Source organism: Fundulus heteroclitus, chromosome 10 (genome assembly GCF_011125445.2).
Source record: "Fundulus heteroclitus isolate FHET01 chromosome 10, MU-UCD_Fhet_4.1, whole genome shotgun sequence".
Classification (NCBI taxonomy): domain Eukaryota; kingdom Metazoa; phylum Chordata; class Actinopteri; order Cyprinodontiformes; family Fundulidae; genus Fundulus; species Fundulus heteroclitus.
Window position 1 is genome coordinate 13,768,143 of NC_046370.1, and position 14,009 is coordinate 13,782,151.

Sequence of the window (14,009 nt, forward strand, 5' to 3'; positions counted from 1 at the left end):
TTGCATAAACTACTGCATCAGTGCAGCGCAGCCTGGAGGTTCTGCTGAGGTGTTCAGGAAGCCCCGGTTGCTTTAGTAGCCGCCTTAAGCTCATCTCCATTTTCTGCCTCTAGTGTCTCCCATCTTCCTCTTGACAAAACTAGATTCTCTGTGGGTTTAATTCTGGCCCTGCTGGTCAGTCAGCGCAGTGATACCGTGGTCATTAAAGCAGGTGTTGGTGCCTTTAGTTGGTGTGTGCAGGAGAGTCTGACTGGAAAAGCTTGTTGTTGTTGTTAGTAGTAGTGTTTTTATCGGTTGTATGTAATGTTCTCATTTAGTGTAAATCGTGATTATAAAAAAAATAACAAAAACAAATACTTAAAATATCTCAATGCCAACAAAAGTGAAAGAAATGAACTTAGATATTTTTATTTGAGATTCTCCTGAACCTCAGGTTTTTTTAGTGGCCCCGTGGTTCCACTGAGAGCCGCAGGCCAAATGACTCATGAAGCATAAGGTGCAGTCAAATAAACCTTTGAAGTCTGGCTGCTATCTTTTTGATGAAAACAGAAAGTGGATCTTCAGAAGAGCCGCCTGTATTTTCACAAATAACCAGCACCTTCTCTTAAAATCCGTTTCTGCTTTAATTTAGCTCTTTGAATCGTCTTATTACTGAAAGATGCGTTATAAATAAACTTGCCCAGGCTCTTTTTATATTGCTTGGTGTTAATACATTAATTTAATTGTATCTTTCCTCCGTCTGTATTTCATGGAACTAAAAGATCAGAATGGAAACGTGTTGTAAACCAATTTAACCTAAGCAGCTTAACTAGAGTGTGCCATATATTACAGCCAAATATTTACCATACAAATAAATAATAAAGGCTCTGAAAAGCTCTGGAATGCATCCAAAATATCTTTTTTTTTTTTCCTTGGCTTACAATAAACTAAAAAAAAAACGGTAATAGGCTCGTTCAACTTTCCTACACGTCATTTTTGTAAATGTGTCACAAAATTAGTTTCTTTTTAGCTTGATTAAAAACCTTTTTGAAAGAATGTTGCCCAGAAGCCATGTGTGTCTTCCCATCATGCTGGTTTAAAGAGGAAGATTGTTTTGTTTCTTTATTCTTAGTGCAGTCTCACATTTTAAGCTGAAAATGTTTGCTTTTGTGTCCTTATCAAGTCCTTCTTTCTCGTTTTTAAAATACCCCTAAAAGCGTGTTTTGTAGAGAATGGGGAGCAGATTTTTATAGCTTTGGGAGATTCCAGCCCTTTTTAACAGATCCGTCTGAATAATTCAGGATGGCTTGCTTCGTCTGTTCTGCCGCCTCCTTAAATATCCCGGCCAGGCTGTTCCAGTTAACGCCATGAGGTGTAGTCTCAACTGGTTTCTGTCTTATCTGTCGACGCAGGATGTTGGTGCCGAACGGCTGGAAAACACGAGCCCCGCCCACCTTACCAGCGCCGAGCAGGGCCAATGGAAAGGTCAGAACGGGCAGCCAGTGAACGGCGTCCTCAGCAGGTACGGCCAACCATTACCTTCATGTTGGGGTTTCTGGGAAGCGGAGGGGCCGGACGTCTCGCCGTAACGGATGTGTAATTATCTGCAGTGATTAGACTCTGAATCCATTCATCAACAGGAAAAGTCTTGAGAACCTGTTTTTACAGGCGACATTTTTGGCTCGTCATGACTGAAGAGCAGCGCTGCACTTGATTACAATGAAAATGACTGATTTCATTTATATGAGCTGATTAAAGGGGGGGGGCCCTCAGGCTCAATGTTTGATCATTATAACTCTAGGTGGAACCGAGGCATTTAAAATGCTACTTTGAAAAATCTGCTTTGAGGTTTCACCGTAACTGCTTTTGACTTCAGTGTGTCACATTCAATCATGAGGGAGTGACTGCAAACGCTACCCATAATGCCAACAATAAGCCAAATCAATTGGTGTAAGATTGGAATTGGGCAATTTTAACTGCCTCTGATGAGGGATTGGAAGGTAAAACACTAAAATTAGATTATTATTTTTTTTATCCATTGATTAAATGCATCAACAGTAGACACTCCCACCGGTTTTGGCCTTTAACGGGCATCAGCTAACAGCATTGTTTTTGGTTTTGCCTGGATTAGAACTCAATTAAAGAATCGGCAGCACCTTGTTTGCCTTGCTCGTCTCGGTCCTGAAGGAATGAAAAGAAAAACCGGAGCTCGGTATCCGTTAACAGCCCAGACGTGTTCTTTTTTTTTCGGCAGCTTCATGTTTAACACAGCCATGGTAAAAGCATTTCTGATCTCCTCTCATTGTGGCAGGATGGCGGACGGTGGAGACGGCAAGCTCCAGCCGGCCTATGACAGCACGTGTGTGGCTGCGCGCACGCGGCCACTCGTGGGCTGTCGGCGGCGGCGGCTCATTCAGCCGAACACGGTGACGAACCTCAACGGCAAGGTGAGCCAGGCTATCCGTCCCAGCCTGGTTTTATCCATTGTTCTTGTTGCTGCTGAGCCTTAATGCGGCAAATTCTTGAGCCATCAATTTATCAGTCGACACTTTTACTTTGAAAGCTCAGAGAATCCGTTTTTTTTTTTTTTTTTATCTGGTATTTGTATGCTCATTCAGCATCCATGAATGGACTATTGTTCCCGCAGCGTCTTGTGTTTTTACACTGCACTTTGAGTGCCTTCTGGCCTGTAACCGAATAACTGAGTAAACAAGAAATGGCCGGCTTGTTTGTGGAAAACAGACTGCATTGTGAGTCGAGCAACAAAAGAGGCTAATCGCTCTCAGAGCTTTTAATTGAGGGAAATGGAAACACGAGCTGATTGTGAACCTCCGTTAAAAAGTCTCGATGAGAATTTTGCATCGTCTTGCAAAAAGTATTCAAGCCCTTTGCTTAAAACTTGTTTTTTTTCTTTATTCCTATAATTTAAATGTTTTAATCATATATAATGGGATGGAAAACTGGCCCATATGTATCCACCCACTTTACTATGAAGCTTCTTAAACGTTCTATTGCAACTATTTGCCTCGCTAAAAGTCACACCATTGGTGAAATGCATACCACCTGTGTGTAACCTAATGGCCGCGTCAGCAGTCAGTGCAAACAGACCTTTGCTGCAAGGCCTCAGAGGCGGCAGCACCACCATGAAGCTCTCCAAACAAGTCAGGGCCAAAGTTAAGAAGTGCAAGTCAGGGTTGGTTAATAAAAAAAATCCATGTGGGATTTTTTTTTTCTTTTTTCTTTTTCTTTTTTTTAACTAGCCGAGAGAGAATCGCTTTCAGTTTCCCAAAAGTCATGTGGGTGACTTCAATAATGCACGAAGGAAGATGCTCTGGTCTGCTGAGACTAAAATTGAGCTTTTCAGCCACCAAGGAAAAACGCTATGCCTGGTTTTAAAAATAAGTAATTTAGTCTAAATTTTGTCTTTTTCTGAAATGCACCCATGAGTTTATCGGCTTGTTGCCTGGTTTTGTTATTTATTTTAATCAGTGACATTTGTTTATTCGGTCGTAGCAGAGGATTGTGTTTTTCTGCTGCAACATAAACACAAATCTCATGAACCAGAGAAGCAATGATGGTCGAAAGTTTAAAATAGTGTGTTTAGGACACAAAAATATGTTTTTGTGGGGATGTCTTCTTCCACCTTCTTCATTCTGGGGAAATTTATTTGTACCAATGACTGTAACCTGGCTGTAACCTGTCATCCATAACTGTGACCAAGCTTATTGTTTACTCTAAGAACGCATTAAAGTAAGCGGTAAAACTTCGAGTTGATGGTGATGTTCATCCTGTGTATGCTATCATGCCAGTGAAATTGGAGCTGTAATTAATAATTCAAGGCGGGTTCTAAATTTTAATTGCAATAGTTTTTAAAATGGACTTAAATTGAACTTACTGGAATTTACAGAAACTGCATGAGGAGGTTTTGAAATAAGTTGTCTGAGCAGAGTAACACCAACTTACCTGGACATTTATATTGGCTGATGTGTTTGGTAACTTATGTGTTTTTAGGTCAATTTCATAAAATGTTGGTTTTACAGCTTAAAAGAAGATTGTTGCTTTTTAATTTAGAGAAACTTGCAGAAACCCCCGGAGCTCAAAATCAGCTTCCTACGTTGTTTGGACAAAAAAACGGACAAACCGGCTACGTTGACTGCATTTAAGCTTTTTGTGTATATTTAATGTTTTTTGTCAGTGTAGCAGCTGAATTGTGAGTCTAAACAGACCGGCCTTTAACGAGCCCCTGCATGGTCCCCTGACAGGCCCCGAGAAGCGGCTGTGTGCAGTGTAGCTGCAGGGTGAACCCCAGCTGTGTGATGTGTGGTGGCTGGCCCACCCCCAGAGAGGAACCCCAGTACGAGCTGCCCACCCTGGAGCGCCTGTCAAGGCTGGATCTTGGCGTCCACCCCATCCTCTCCTTCCCTGACGGTCAGTGCCGGGCTAGAGTTTACGCAAGCATTTCCTACTTTAGAGAGGAAGGCAAACAAGGAGTGGCTGTAAAGAGGCAGGAAATTCTTAGATATTTTCAGCTTTCTTTTCTTTCTGTCATGTAATGTGTAATCGTTTTTGTTTTGTTTGTTTTTTTCAAGTGGTTACTGCATTTGTTTGTGTTTATTTTGAATAACGGAAGCGAATCATGGGCTTGACTTTTGAATAATTAGTTTTTTGTGATATTTTGAGACCATGAACTGGCATATCTGGTGTAGACATTTGACTCCTATGTGCTGTTTATTTACTTTTGTCAATGTGGACGATAAATCTGTGGAATCATGCCGATAAAGTAAAGTCCTTCCAGTTTTGACCTCCCTTCCATCCGCTCTTCCTCAGATGTCTCTGTGGGCCTGCGTCTGCAGCAGGTGATGAAGAGCCAGTGGCAGTCCAAGTCGCTGGACAGGAGCAAACCTCTGAAGAAGCTCTCGCTTAAACACAAGCTGTCCTCGTCCAAAGAAAAGCACAAGTTCACCAACTCCCTCATGGCAGTCAGTGAGTACGGCCGTGTCGGGGAAGCTTTAAATGTTTCTCTGAGGGGGGGAGGGTTTCCGCTTCAGTTTGATTTGGATTACAATCTTTTGTCCCTGATGCAGATCAAAGTTATTTATGACTGGACATTTCCTGATACCAGCTCCTAACTCAAGGCTCATTAGAATCGATGCCATACCCACTATATTCCCTTAAAAAACGCGGTGCTTTAAAGCGCAGTACAATCATAAGCTACCTATTGTCGTTACTAGCTCACTCAGATGATGCTTTAAATGTCACGGTATTTGTTTTTCTTGACAGCAGTAGATAATTTGTCCCAGCAGGTGTTCCTGCAGGTAATGATTTGTTTCTATCAATATGTGATTCAACACATAAAGCTACAGGCTAAATAAACTCCTCTTTCAATGTCTTGCGATCAATAGAATAATGTGGTTTATTCGGGAGCTCTGATACTGATGCTAAAATGTGGCTAGATGTTCTTAATTGTGAATATATATATTATCTTCCTACCATAACACGAGCATTTTTCTGGACTGGAGCGCTAGATCAGACCCTGGCTGCAGCATTTAGGAGACTAACGACAAGCTTGGTTGTTGAGAAGCTTGTTTTTAATAAATAAAACCCAAACCTTCAACATAAATTAGGTGTATCACAACCAATCAGTATAATGTTTAAAACTCCCAAGCTAGTGTCCTTTTGGATCTAATTTAAGACTTAAACATGAATAAAAATCTGTATCAGCATCAGAATAAAAACAGCTATTTTTTATTATCTATCTGCTGTTTATTTTGATCCAACCTGGCAGAGAATGGGTAGGTAAATGATCGACCGATCTTGTTTCTTGTCTTTTTTTTAATGGTTATTAAATTAAGACGCTGTTAGGGCATCTAATGGCATGGATACTTGCTTTGCTCCGAGTTGGCTCTCGTATTGGATAACCAGTTAAATGGATCCATGTTTAGTTGTAACAATAGACTTTATATGAGAAATAGCTGTCTTAGATGTAAAAATAATACAGTAAAAATACTGTAAGATGTTATAATTTTATACATTTTAGATAAATGTCACATGGACGTCGCCATGTTTACGCCGCAATGCATTTTGGATGATGACGTATACTAGGTCCTTTAGCGCTCGCTCCGTCCAGCCAAAACAGCAACAAGTAACATTAAACCTTCTCAGTTTGAGTTGGAGGGTGTTGAAATTGATAATGTAATAATGATGATGATTATTCTTCTTCTTCTTATTATTATTTTTATTATTCGTTGTGGTGTTGGGTCCAACAACATTTGCTTAGGATCTGATCAGTCCGGTCTTCGGTCCGTTGTCAGGTCCATGATTTCACATTCGGTACCAGCGGCAGTAGCTTCGTTATTTAAAAGGGTTTCCAGTGTTTTCTGTTTCTGATGGTTTTCCAGCCGTTATATGTTCGCAAGGCAGTGGGGTTTAGCCGCTTCATGGATACCAATTTTATTCATACAAATGACTCGGTCATCTGGAAAGAAGTGTTGAGAGCACAAATGTCAGAACTTCGGATGTTGTTTCTTCCAGCATTTTTTCCCATTAAGCTTTTCTCTTTATTCATGAGAGAAGCGATAAAGACTCACCTTCACCGTTTCTGTTGTGAAATGACTGCCGACTCAATACAATAAAAAACTACTCTAGGTTCCAGTCCAGTAGGACCCAACCACGTCATTAACCCAGCATGCATTGCACAGGTGAAGAAATGGCGACCTCCGTAGGTGAAAAATATAACAGATATACAATCTTTGAAGTAAATATAGGTTTTTATGCATCACTAAGTTAATGGGAAAATTTCAGCATTCAGGCCAACGTGTTCGACTAGTTGTTGATCATTGTAGTTTGGAGCTGTTTGGTTTAGCCTTTATACAGAGCAGCAAAACTCTCTGTCGACACTGTAGAAGGTAAGGAGCTTGGAGAACAGGTTTTGTAAAAGAATTTAATTTTGAAATGGATTGGCTGTAGGAAGCATTTGAAGGCAACTCCACTGTAACCTTTTCCTCTGCCGGAAGTCTGCTTTCTACGAAAAAACGAGCCAATACAAGTCGGCACGTGTTGCTCTTACTCAGAACCGGTTGCTTCATAAATCAGCCCACATTTCTGATAACTGTTCTCCAAAGGAAGCAGAGCAGAAGATCGTTACAGTAATAGATGGCGTTAAAGGGGCTTCTGTAGTTACTTTGTTTGCATGTCGTCTAAGAAATAACCCGTTGTGGTTTGTGTTGCAGGACTGAGCCACTATAAGAATCGTATAGACAAGCAGAGGACAGCCGACGGCAGCATGGGCAGCAACAGCAGCAGCAGTAGCTGTGCCGTACTGAGCATGCCCAGACTGGACAACCAGGGCGGGTGCAAAACCGAGCGGCTCCACACCCTCTCATCTCCGTTCGGGCCCTACGACAAGAACTACAGCCGCAAGAGATTAAGAGAGCACTCGCTGGACAGGGCTGACAGTGAGTTCCTGCTCGAACACGGACAAACAGATCCGAGGTTGAAACACGTCGACATCTATGCGTCTTTTTGTGCCCCGCAGCTTCCCCGAAACTGTTCTTGGACACCAGCAGCCCCTGCACAGCACTGGCCAACATGCACTCGTCGCTTCACAGCCCGCTCTCGCGCCAGCTGTCCACGTCGTCGGACACGTCCACGCAGCTAGGCCCCGGCAGCCAGAGCGTCCCCAGCACTCCGGTAACGGCAGCGGACACCGCGGACCACAGCTCACTGGGACTTAAACTGAGGAACTGCTGATTGTTGTTCGGTTCTGAGGTTCCCTAACGATTCCCAGAGCAATAAAACGGAGGCACTAGTTACAATTTACAAAGATCTAATAAGCCGATTAAACAAGAAAAAAAGCATATTTTAATAATGGGGGTTAACAAAATGCCAATTGTGATTAGTGTTGAGTTGAACAGGATTTCTTTTTTAGTGGGTTGTGAACTATATGCACATTAATGGCTGATCAGGAAGCGTGTTTAGATTTTAGGACTGAGCTCCTATTATGGGCCTGCTGAAATGATATGTTTGATGCAGCTATTTAAGTCTCTAAAATGAGTTTTTGTTTGGGAAAAGTGTTTGAGGAGGTAAATTATAGACCGGCTGCTCTCCCCTGATTCAGACGTGTGCAGATCCCACCTTTCCATTTCTTTCTGTCTGTGCATGCCAGTAGCCGGGCGTCCCACTTGTTTCTGTGATTTAGCTGCAGGTCAAAAGGGAAGGCTAGTGCTGCCTTAGATGAATGCACTTCTACTTTAGACATTCCAGTCAGGCAGTCTTATAGACAGCTCAGGGGTCCTGTTACAGGGCTGATAAGGTAGTGACCGTAATGGTCCGAATATCCATTGAGCGGAGCGGCTTTGTTCCTTACCAAAGTCATACTTAAACACTTAGACTTTTTTGAGTGCATTTTACAAGACGCACTATCAATTTTGATAAAATTGAAGGATTTTTAACTGCGGCTTATAGTCTGAAAAATACAGCACTAGTCGGCACCTCTAAAGATGTATAAAAGGCTTTAAAATAAATCAATCTACTATTGCAGCAGCACTGAAAAATGTAGCAAAGTAAACTAATTTAGTGGCCAATCATATTCCATGTATGTGAATTTTTTACATGATTACAGCGGGAATAATTTGCACCCATGCTGTCACTACTACCCCTTTTTGCTAAAAGGACACTTAATTTTCTCTAACGTTTTAACTTGTTGGGGCATAGAGAGAAACGGATCTCTTGACCATCCCTCTTTTCATCATCTTTCTAGATCTCTGATCTTCAGCGGTTTCCTGTAGGGTTTAGATCTGTTGTCTGGCATGCTAATAGAAGAAGGTTTATTTTCTTTAGTTTTGGATCATTTTCCCGCTGAAGAACCAGAGAGTAGGACTGCTTAGTATGTCACAAATAAATGGGCCAGATGGTAGAGCTGCCTAAAGGAGAGGCGTAACATGAAAATAGGTTTAGCCTTAAAGCTAAAGAAAATCCTGGTAGGAAAAGACACAACAAACAGGAAAAAACAAACTTTGGTACCTGGGCAACACATTTCTAGCTTTATAAACTAGACGTTGACCTTGCCTGTAGTTGACTACAAGTGTGGTGGTTTCAACTTGCACACAAGACAAAACTTTAACAGAGAACTCACCGAACTTTAGTCTTCTGAACCAGACGTGTGTTTTTGTAAATGTTTTGGCCCTCAAACCCGGTTATAGTTTCAGAATCGGCCAGACGTATACTGTTTACGCCCGTTTTTGTCAACAGAGCGCAGCTCGCCTGTTTTGATGTCCTTGTTTGAAGGATCTTGATCTACTTTCTCTTCTGTTCCACAGCAAACGGTATAAAAAGTCTGTTTCTGGATGTTGCAGAACGGCAGATTACTCTGTTTGGTTTTAATTGTAGTTTTCACCCAGTAGTTCATCCGTCTTTAAGAGCGTCAGCCTAGATGGGCGCAGCTTTACTGTAAATCTTTCAAACCGAATACAGATCGTCTAGGAACAGATACAGGCCACCTGAAGGTTTCGGCTGAAATGAGCTCCGCTGAGACTCAAACTGAAACCATTTGTGGTTTTACTTTCTTTTTTTTTTTTTTCTTCTTCGGTGAAGGTGCAAATGAAAAACTTCCAGTTGATTTTGCTTTCTGGAGTCCAGCTGTTTCTAGTTTAACCTCAGCAGACATTTTATTTTCATCACACCTTTTTAAGGCTTCAACACAAACGAGAGTCATTTCAGACTTTTTCACACATCCCTATAAAAGATTTGGCGTAAACATAATCAATGCTCTGTCACAACTTCCGATCAGAGCGACTCTGAGGGTTTCCTCTGTCGAAAACATTCACTTTGTTTTGATCAACCCCGCTCCATTCGCTGACGTTTTCCTGTCCTCCAGCAGCAGCCAATCAAGAGGAGGCGAGGGGAGAGCTCTTTCGACATCAACAACATCGTGATTCCCATGTCTGTGGCGGCCACCACCCGAGTGGAGAAGCTGCAGTACAAAGAGATCCTCACTCCGAGGTAAACGGCTCCGGCCGTCACCTTTAGGCTCTGCTCATCCTTCTGAACTGCCGGGTTTCTACTCCTAACGCGTCTCGTTGTTCTGCTAGTTGGCGATCGGTGGACATTTTCTCTCAGCCGATATCGGCAGAGGAGAACGAACGAGAGGTAGGTGCTCCTGCTTGGGTTTAATGCTCATTTGTTCAGATCCAAGCGTATAAAGTCCAATCAAAGGTGGTGGGAGAGTCTTTAGTTTAATCTGGATATTTCTAAATGAGAGAACAGCGACACCTGGTGGTGGAATACTTAACTGATGGGGATGCGTTACAAAATAATTTGAATCAGACCTACTTTAATAATCCCAGAGGGAAATTACTTAATAACCTTTTCTTCAAGGATTTAAATGTTCCTAAATAATCTAGAAGTTATAAATGTTAAAATTAAACATTTCGAGCATTTTTCATATATTAAAAACTGACTTAAATGAACTGAGAAAAACGATAAGAAGCTCACCTAGAGACGGATCTAATTCCAGCAAAGTTTACTAATGTTTCAATTTGGAAAATTCTGAAATGGATCAACCCGCTCACTATAAATGGATGTTTATCAGGAAAGGGCTGGACAGTTTTCACTACAGATATACTTAATTAGAAATGGATCTTTAGGTATTTGGAATTCACTGTTTTTGCTGCTCATTTATGTTTAGTTTCTTTATAAATGCTGCAGCAAAAAAGAGGAAATGATTTAAATTTAATTACATGTCTTCGCTCTGCATTGTCACACCTTCACCTTCGGTTCTTCATTCTTAAAGGCAACATCATAAATTTTTGTTTCATTGAATGTAGCCAAAAGAGGATGAACACAATTATATTAGCATGTTTTTAAAGTGCAATGGGCATTTCGTGGTGAAGAGGCATTTCCTGAATCGGTTAATTAAAACATTTTGAAGTAAATTCAAAACCAAATGATGTCGACCTTCTTATTTAGAGTTGTAAAAGTAAAGAAATCCTGTTTCTGCCTCATAGAGACGAGTCCATGAAGCTTTGCTCTTTCTCTGGTTCTACATGTCTATATTCTAGATGTTTAATCTTATCAAAATAAGGCTAATAAATTGGATGCACAGGTTTCCTACGAAGGCCAAACCTCTTATGTCATTCAGATTTTAATTAACTCAAATTAAATGAATCTTAGGGCAGTTTTTACTTCCCTGTTCTGCTTTGAGGAACACAAAGCAGCAGTTTTACTGTGAAGTTTCAGGTGAAAAATGTTTTTAATAACGTGCTGCCACATGAAGTCCTGGCTTATTTATCACACATATTGAAGGAACCACAATTGAAGGATCAGATTTTAATCTGTTAACTGTTGTTCCTGTGGTACAGCCAACGTTAATTATACGGCACTACTCTTGAACTACTATATAGACGGATTAAAATTGAAAGTTTATGTTAGCATAATGGGAATATTTTGCTTGTCGTCTTTCATTTCTCACAGGTTCTCTGGTAATAAAACACGATTTAGGTTGTTTACAGACCAAAATCAGATTATATTGTGTTTAGGAAGTGAAACCAATGTTATAAAATAATACATGCAGGAAAAAATATAACGGCTAATAAAATAAACGATGAAAATGTAGCCTCTTAAGAACACATTGAAGTGATTATCAATAATATGCTTTAGAAATCATATAAAAATGTGTACACCTGCAGGTGGAGGACCTCTCAGAAGCAGCCTTCATCCAGCTCCATCAGCCCTACGAGGACCAGGAGCGGTCCCGGTGGACCTGGATGGCTCTGGCTCCTGCTAAGAGGAGGGGCAGCAGGTGGGTCGTGACTCCACCGCGTTACCGAAGCTTCCTCTCTTCTGATTCAAGTGACTCCAACACGTTTATGTCCCTCAGATCGTACAAATCTGTGGATGGGCGGACCACGCCTCTGCTGTGTGGCACCAACCCACCCACGCCTCAGCCCGCGTCGCCAGACCCCGGCCATTGCCCCTCGCTGCACGACTACAGCCACGTGCCGTCGCCCATGAGCCCCCCCAGCCCCGACGCGTCATCCAACCCCCAGACACCCTGTTCCCGGGACTCCCACAGGCTGCTGTCCAATGAGGACACACGCTGCTCCACGCCCGACTTCACCTTTGAGGAGCGGGTGTGTAGAGAAAAAAAAAAAAAGCTTCCCCGCCATCCTGTGGAGAAGGAGCCTGTACATGAACATTAACCCTGTAATACTGCTGATGTCAGCAGATTTTAGTTCAAACTAGGCCTGAACGATTTTGAAAAATAACAAATGAATCTGTTTCATTGCTGTGCAGATTAGGTGCTAAAAGAGCCGCTGCGTCTCAACTCGGAGCAGAAATGATAAATTTAAACCAATATTGCGATTTGATTTAGACTTTTCTCTGCATTAACCACAAGCAACAAAAATGGCCTCTAGATAAAGATGTTTGTAAACAAGGGCTATTTAAAACAAGAACTTTTAATGTTTTTATGAATCAGAATATTATTCAAGAGATCGATACTTGTTGAACATAAAGTGCAAAGTGTTAAAAGTATTAAACTGATTGACCAGAACTTAATGCTATGGTGAGATTCCTGAAAGTTTCTGGTAAAACGGTACGATTATATAAACTCTAACACAAGTGATAAAATTAGATTATCTCATTGCTGCAACTCTCTTCCCTTCCATGTGGAGGTAAACCCACTTTAAACATATTACTGACACCTAAAGAACGCGTCTGATTCACTAATTGTTACATAGCCAAAAATTGCAGGAGCTCTCCATATATGGTAGTGCAGATAAAGGCATAAAGATATTTTAATGGGTCAGAAAAGTGTTTTTAAAATGACAGAAACGATGAGAAGGCCTGGTTGGAATTTATTTACATGATCAAATACACCTTTCAAATGTTTCCGAATGAGTTGTGTGGGAAAGTAATTTTAGCGTTTACTCTCGAGTGCTCGAAGTTTTTAACCTGACTCCGCCAGATAGATTTGCTCCGCATATCCATCTGGAAACCTTCCGTTGAAGTAATTTTGGGAAGGGGCGAAAATACTGGTTAGCTGATTGGCCTATGTTGGTGATAGACGGGCCAAATGAACCAATCAGATTCGTCGTCGCTCGTAACAGAGCGACGACGAAAACACAACCACAAGCCAAGCTACTCTTGCTGCTGCAGGTAAAGGCTCGTTAGCTCAGCAAAGAAATACTCTGTAATTCCGATAACACTTGCTCGATAGCCACGCTAACGCTAGTTTCATCGGCTGAAGCCGCCATGTTCTTTAGACTGAACTGACGCGCTTCCCGTTGCGTCACACCTCAACCCGCCTCAAAGCCAACGCTGATTGGACGTTCGTTTGGTGAACGGCTCCAAATTTTCTTTAACGGAAAGTAGCCAGACTGATCTGCGAGTGAAACCTTGAAAGCTCGAGAGATCAGGATGGTCTCACGAGGCTACGAAGTTTTATCAACTCCACTAAAGAGACGGATTTGAGTATTAAGAACAGATCCCAGAGCAAAGAGTTCTGGTGTAATTGTTGATTTCTGTCCTGCTTTCAGACCGTGGCGCCGTGGGAGCGCCGCAGCTTCCCCCTGCCTGAAGACCCGGCTCCAGAGCCCGAAACAGACCAACTCATCAGGCCCCGGGTCCGCAGCATCTCAGGGTGCCGAGCGTCCGGCTACGGCCGTCTGGACTCGGACGACGCAGAGCTGCCTTGCGACGATGACGGTGGCCCCAAGCTCAGGGCCTCCTCCCACCGATGAGCGGCAGGCGGGCGGAGGCGCCCACACCCTCCAACACCCCCCTTCCTCCTCCTCCTCCTCGCCCTGCGCAGCTCCTCTCTGGCATTAACAAGCAGAACCTCAAAGCTGAAAAAGATGTTAAATGGGTTCCTGTTGTTTGATATTCAAACATCAGTCTAATACTTTCACAGTTTTTAGTGAACATTATGGAGATAGAAGCCTTTCCCTTCACTTGGTTTTGTCACAAGGGGAAAAAAAGATAAATGTAAAAAAAAAAAAAAAAAAAAGGTATAAAACACATTACAAAAAGTG

At 42.0% G+C, this 14,009-nt stretch overlaps 1 protein-coding gene across 4 annotated transcripts in view; it reads left to right on the forward strand.

The window, feature by feature from the left end:
* LOC105926445 (KAT8 regulatory NSL complex subunit 1) overlaps positions 1-13,737 on the forward strand; it is a 60,559-nt gene extending 46,822 nt beyond the window's left edge. For 3 of the 4 annotated variants that reach the window (XM_021316560.2, XM_012862774.3, XM_012862777.3), the window contains 11 exons: positions 1,392-1,501; positions 2,291-2,426; positions 4,242-4,407; positions 4,807-4,962; positions 7,209-7,433; positions 7,514-7,668; positions 9,854-9,978; positions 10,068-10,125; positions 11,664-11,776; positions 11,855-12,107; positions 13,515-13,737. In XM_021316560.2, the coding sequence (XP_021172235.2) occupies positions 1,392-1,501; positions 2,291-2,426; positions 4,242-4,407; positions 4,807-4,962; positions 7,209-7,433; positions 7,514-7,668; positions 9,854-9,978; positions 10,068-10,125; positions 11,664-11,776; positions 11,855-12,107; positions 13,515-13,718 (1,701 nt within the window). In that variant the 3' untranslated portion in view covers positions 13,719-13,737. The remainder of the gene's footprint in view (positions 1-1,391; positions 1,502-2,290; positions 2,427-4,241; positions 4,408-4,806; positions 4,963-7,208; positions 7,434-7,513; positions 7,669-9,853; positions 9,979-10,067; positions 10,126-11,663; positions 11,777-11,854; positions 12,108-13,514) is intronic. The other variant, XM_012862778.3, reaches the window with a different exon arrangement.
* The last annotated feature ends 272 nt before the right edge of the window (positions 13,738-14,009 follow it).